At 38.6% G+C, this 6,871-nt stretch overlaps 1 protein-coding gene across 1 annotated transcript in view; it reads right to left on the reverse strand.

The window, feature by feature from the left end:
* LOC308196596 (uncharacterized protein) overlaps positions 1–5,360 on the reverse strand; it is a 46,415-nt gene extending 41,055 nt beyond the window's left edge. The window contains 2 exon segments of the mRNA XM_080595734.1: positions 2,668–3,313; positions 5,288–5,360. Coding sequence (XP_080451860.1) covers positions 2,668–3,301 — 634 coding nt within the window. The 5' untranslated portion in view covers positions 3,302–3,313; positions 5,288–5,360.
* Between the last annotated feature and the right edge of the window lie 1,511 nt (positions 5,361–6,871).

Genomic DNA, 6,871 nt, shown 5'->3' on the forward strand with positions numbered 1-6,871 from the left:
TTTTTCTGAGTGTAATTGCTTTGTTTTCAGAATGTGATAAAATGAGTAAGAGAGAGGTTTGAAAGAATGAGAGTAGAATTAGAATAGTTCAGTTGGAAAGGACATGTAAAGATTGTCAAGTCTAATTTCCTGACTACTTCAGGGCTAACCAAAAGTTCAAGCATATTATTGAGTGCATTGTCCAAATGCCCCCTGAACACTTATGGGCATGGGACATCAACCCTCTTTCTAGGAAGCCTGTTCCAGTGTTTGACAACCTTCATGGTACAGAAATTTTTTCTTATATCTAGTCTGAACCTACCCAGGTGCAACTTTGTGCAGTTCTCTCACATTCTGTCATTGGTAACTAAGACGAAGAGATCAGCCCTTCCTCTTCTCAGGAAGTTGTAAAGAGCAATGAGATCACCTCTGAGCCTCCTCTTCTCCAGATCAAATATCTCAAGTGTCCTCAACCTCTTCCCATACAACCTGTCTTCCATCCCTTCTACCAGCTTTTTTGTCTTCCTTTGGATGCATTCAAGTACCTTAGCATCCTTTTTATATTGTGGAGCCCAGAACTGCACACAATATTCAAGAAGAGGCAAGATCAGTGCTAAATATGGCAGAATAGTGACCATCTGCTAGCCCCATTCATTACAACACTTTGAGCTCCACCACTGAACCAGTTCATCACCCAGTGTAGCATGAACCTGTTTATCTCACAGTTGGACAATACCTTCAGAAGGATACTGTGAGGGACAGTATCAAAGACCCTACTGAAATACAGAAAGATTACATCCACTGCCTTCCTTTCATCTGCTAAGTGGATGACCTTATCAAACTACTGAGGCAGGATTTTCCCTTCATGAACCATGGTGACTACACCTGCTAACAGCTTTGTTCTTTAAATGACTTTCAATAACACTCAGGACAATCCTCTCCATGACTTTTCCAGGCACTGATGTCTATCATTTCCTGGGGCTTCTCTCATGCACATCTTGTAGAATAGTATAATGGCCAGTCAGCAGAGACCTCTCCAAACTCCCAAGACCTTTGGCAAACTGTTGAGAGGGGTCCAGCTATAACATCCACTAACTTCTTCAGTGCTCTTCCAGTACACTGGGGTGCACATTAGGCCCCACAAACTTATGAACATTCAGCTGGTGGAACATGTCCCTTGTAATTTTGGTGACCACAAATGGAAAGACCACTGGTTATGAAGCTTAAAGTCTACTCTCTTCAAGTCCAGGATGGCAAATCTGCTGACCTTTTTTTTCTTATGACATCAAAAATTTTGAACTCAACTATTTCATGATCACCGTGGTCAAGACAGCCACATACCATCACATCTCCCCCAAGACCTACAGAATCAGTGAATATGATATCAGTGCTATCATCCTGGGTGGGTGGTTGATAGCAGACATCCAAAAAGACATCTGCTTTGCTATCCATCCCTATAAAACCTCAGCCAGAGGCTCTCTACCACATTATCCCAACCTAATTTCAGGCCGGAAATTAGGAAAAATTTCTTCTCAGAAAGAGTAGTTGATCTTGAAGGTTTTTTCCAAACTGAATGATTCTATGATTATCCCTAACTACAAGGGCTATACACTCTGATCTCCTTCTTGCATACAGTGCAATGCCTCCGTCTCGCCTACCCTGCCTATCTGTCCTGAACAGCACTCCATCCCAGCACTCCAACTGTGGGACTCGTCCCAGCAAGTCTCACTAATACCAATGATATCACAGCTCTAGGAGAGGACCAAAGCTTCCAGTTCATTTCCTTTGTTCCTCATACTGCACGCGTTGAGATACAAGCATTTCAGATGTGCTCCTAGAAAGAAGACACAGTATCTGTTATTAGATAACTGATTAAGCCTTACAACCTTGCTTCTCTTCTTCTCATTAGAGTAGCAGACTGAAAAGCTCTGGGAAGATCTGTAGACTGTATCTAAGCAGACTGCATAAGTTAATTAAGAAAAACAAGCTTATTATCAGAAAGCTTGTATTTGATACTGGGGGGGAGGGGGGAATCCATTTCTTCACTGGAAAATATTAGGATCTGTAAATCAAAAAAAAAAAAAGATAGGTTGAAGACCTATGCCTTTAGGCACATCAGCACTACATCCACACTATTATTGAAGGTATAGTGAAAACAGAACATCAGCGTGAAACTAAAACTATTTTTACACATTTAGCTTTGGATACATAACTATACTCAGTAACTGCAGAAATATTGAGTAAGTGCAAGGCTTTGCTTTTAGGTAACATCTTGTTTTACTTTAACAGTGTTCTTTGAATTTATCTCTGAAGTTGTTAAACCAAAAACCCAAAGTGGAGAAGAAAAATGTCTTACTAGAAGAATAAATCTTACTAGATTGTAAAGGACTACATACCTTACTGCATAGAAATGCCTTCCTGAAAGTATATTTCACTTTTTATCGGGAAAGAAATGTATACATTAAAATATATAAGGAAAATATGCCTTAAATTTTGCTAAAAACTATCATCAGCATTAAGCAGAAAATAATTTCCAGTAGCTTTTTTTGTAATTAAGCGTGAATGAGGACCAAAAGGAAAACAAGATATGATTCCCTGTGAGAAAACATATTGCAAAAAAAGGTGAAGTCCAAGACTGACCTGAGGAAATAATACATGAAGTAAGAGAATAAGATATGTATGTCTTACCGTTAAAATAAATATAACTAATGAGGAGAATTTCAGTAAGTGGATCAAGGTTATTTATGAGGTCCCTGATTTTCCCATTGGTTCTTCCTGCTACATATTCATTGATCTTCATCTGGGCTTGATTAGCCCTCTTGAAGTTCATAGGATAAGCTTCTCCTTCATAGAAGTTTCTGAGATTATTTAAAAATTTGTCTTGTGGTTTCAACTGGTCAAGCACAAACAGGACATTTCCCATATTCAGCTGTAATGCCTCATTCTTTCTGTTTACCATTTGCATGAGTTGACGATAACCTTCATGTATTTGGTTTTCAGAAATTTCACGTGGGTTAAAACTAAGGACCCTAAGAATCTGTGTCAGAGTGTCAGATCTGGCACCGAGAGTCAGCATTGCAAAGGCAGTAGAGATGCTCAAGGGAGAAAAGAAAATATTCCCACTGTTTTCACGAGAAGAAATCTCCTTGTAGAAACAGCATGCAAACTGACAAACGCTGTTCCCTACAGTCTGCTGCAGCATATATCGATTTTCTTGGCCTCTTTGATTCTGGTTTCTTACACCTTGGCGATTAGGCTCATAGAGATAACTGTTGGAATGAATCCCAACAATTAAAAGGCACAGGAAAAACAACAGCTTCATGTTTGTATAAATCTGTAAAAGAAGAAAAGAAAAATAACACTTGGCTTACAGATCTTTTTACCTCACGTTTTCCAATAAGTCAGCCCCTTCACTGTACAGAGTTGGCTTAGTACCAGTGATTCCAAGCCAATTGAGTTCAGAGATACCAGCTTTCCATTTCAAGGAAGCAGGCTTTTGAATATTACTCAATCTACTGAACAAATTATGAAAGAATAAAAATTAAAATCAAAGAAAAGTGAAGTAATATGAAAAGCGCCCTCATTAAGGTTAGGCTACTTTTTCTTTGAAACTTGTTTTTTTTTTTTTTTTCTTTTTCTCTCCCCAGAGTTCTGTTTTTAATGTGGTTTTAAGTGATAAAAAAAACTGTAAGTCAAAAGTACAGGTCTATAGAACAGAGGGTAAGGGAGCCAGTCAGTTAAATTTAGCAAGATGAAAATAAATAAATAAATAAATAGAGTGAAAGAAACACACAGTATTCCTCCATTGTGACAATCAAAATACTACACATATTTTTAGATAGGCTATGGGTAAACATATAGGCAGGCACCAGAGAGAAAGTAAATGCACTTCTTAATGAGGAAGTGATGAAAATTTACAGTAATTCCATAAAGCTTGAACAAATAAGCACTATTTAAAAACAAGCACCCAAATAAACTTCCATGTAACTAATGAAAGAGAGAAATCTGCTTTGAGCAATTAGTAAATCATCAAGACCATTGAAAGACAATATTGTTTATTAAAAAAGGGAAAATGAGTTAAGTATGCAGAAAAACAAATGGAATCAAGTGTGCCTGCTGCATGCAAAGTTTCAGATTTGTGATTGAAAATAATTGTCAAAACAAAACAAAAAAAATAAACAGAGGAAACACCTGACCAATCATGCTTTTATCATCACAAATCCAGTGAGAGGTGATTTTAGGATAGAAGGCTGCAATGCCACAATGTGAAGATGAATGAGTGAAATCTAGAGGAACAATACTAAAAGATACCCACAGAACAGGAAAGCCTTTTCCAAAGTAGCAAGAAAATAATCCATTCACATCTGTAGCAATACCTTTAACTCTAGAAATTAGTATTAATGGTACCATAATTAGTTCAACAATTTTTGTCAACAGACAGAAGAAAGTAAATATGTGGAACATATCTAGAAATCCAGAACATCCTCCTGTAGTATATTGCTTTACCTACATAATCTTTAATAAAATAAAATACTCCCTACAGTAAAATAAAAGGATTTTGAAATGGAAAACCTAAGCTAGGTTTCCAAATCAGACACCTGTCTGATTTGCAATGTGAAACGATATTTAGACTCTCATGCCTTGTAAAATCATGTTGACTTGTTGAATCTTTACCAGCTCCCACCATGACTCTGCATTTGTATTCTCCACTTTCCTATGTCTTGGTTCTCCAAAATTCAGTGAATTCAGAATATGGATCTCTGCTTTTATATATTGAAACTCTTTGAATATCATGGTTATAACAATACTACTATTGCTAGGAAGAGCATCTTCCTGCATCCAACCTGAACCCCTTGCCGAACAACTTTCAGAAAGTTTGTTTTTATATCTACATGGTTAAAACTGTACGCTGATTTGTTTGTGACCTGCTCCACTGTCACTCTTATTCTAATTCTTTCAGCCTTTCACTTTATCCATTTTTTTTCCTGAGATCTCTAGAATCTTTAGAAAGTAATACTTAAATCCCCACTTCTGCTTCATTTCATGCACCTTATTTGTTATTTATCACGCCTTTACTTCATTTAACTCTCTCAAACATTTCAACGTGTTTTCCAAAAGAGGATTATGCTATACGAATGTGCCCTTACAGAGGACATATCTTTTATATTTAAAAAAATAAAGTAATAAAAAAATGCAAAAAGCTTTAAAATGCATTTTGAATAAGAAAATACAATTTATCAATTGATTATTTAGAAACAGTTGTAACAGTTGACAGTAATTCCATAGCAAAAAAAAATGCATGACTTACGGTACAGTCAAAAGGGTCTCCTGTTGTGTTCGCCAGGTCTGCACAGGTCCTTGCTCAGTTGTTTATGCTGCTGAACACAAAGCAGGGTATCCTCTAGTAAAGGTTAAGATCATCTAAGGGCTGTGACTCACACATTATAATTTTAGAGATTAGGCAGAGCAAACAACGTTGAAACTAGTTTTACTGGACACCTAACTTTGCTGAATATATGTCTCATGTGACATTTTATTATTCATGAATATCTGATCGCCCTGGTTAGATTCAAACCAATTTTCTTCAAACTGAACCTGCTGCTTGTTAATATCAAACACTCATACACAGCTCAATTGCCAAAATCTATTTTTTCTATGAACAAGAGAGTCACCGGAAATAGTAATCAGAGTGATAGATCGTGAACACAACTTCCAATGACTATAGCATTTCTGCCACTAAGGTAAGAGAACAATTTTTTTTTTTTTTTTGTCTCTGTGTGTGTGTGTATGTGTGTGTGAACTAGCCTGTTTGTCTCCTGCATATCCATGCCTGGGCATGATTGTCTCCAGATGATCTCAGTGATGGTTCTAATAGTTGCAGAGCTTAAAACACTGTTTTGCTACATTAGCAAATGCAGCCATAAATGTACCTCACTATCCACTCCCGCATGGAGAAACTGCTAGCAGTGTGAGCTGCTATAGCAACTCCGGGGCCACTTGCACAGCCGTGTGCCCAGGTAAAAAGGAATGCAGCCAGGATGCCATTGTATGCAGGTGATCCCAGTTACAAGTATGGCCTAGGGACAGGGGGTGGAAGCCTGGGAACGTGGGTGTTGAATAGCACAAGCCTTTAGACCAGCTTACTATCTTGTGATCTGGCATGTGGGGAGCAGGCCCCTCTGATCATGTGCCAAGTTCAGCTGGGTCAGATCAGACAGCCTGGTATCCTGAGCTCAGCCCTACTCACTACAGTAATCTGTGACTGCTGTGGCAAGCCAGTGGGAGCACAGTGACAGCAGTGTTGAAGGAGGAACCTCTGGAGATCACGTAGTACAACCCATTGCTCAAGGCAGGGGGATTGATGCTTGCAGGGAGGTACAGCAGTTTGCTCAGGACTGTGTCCAGTAGGGTTTTGATTGTCTCCAATGACGGAGACTCCACAATCTCTCTGGGCATAATGTTTCGGTGTTTGAGTACACTGACAATAAGACAGGTTTTCTCACATATTTAAATAGATTTTTTTCTGTCTTAATCTATGCTCATTGAAGCTTGTCCTGTCACTGGATGCCACGGAGAAGAGGCTGGCTCTTTCTATACTCCTCCCATCACCAATCAGGTATTTATTAGGTGAGCTCCCCCCAGGCCTTCTCTGAGCTAAACAGTTCCAGAACTCTCAGACTCTCCTCATATGTCAGATCACCTTTCTTGACCATTACTGGAATCACTCCAGTATGCCCAAGTCCTTCTTGTACTAGGGAGCCCAGCACTGGTCACAGCATTTCAAATGTGTGCACAAGCAGAGGGGAAGCATTGCCAGTCATGACCTGTTGGTGATGATCTTCATAATGAAGCAAGCATTTTAGGGCAGGGATTAACCTTTACTACACACAAA

Source organism: Anser brachyrhynchus (assembly GCF_964034855.1).
Source record: "Anser brachyrhynchus genome assembly, chromosome: 5".
NCBI lineage: Eukaryota > Metazoa > Chordata > Aves > Anseriformes > Anatidae > Anser > Anser brachyrhynchus.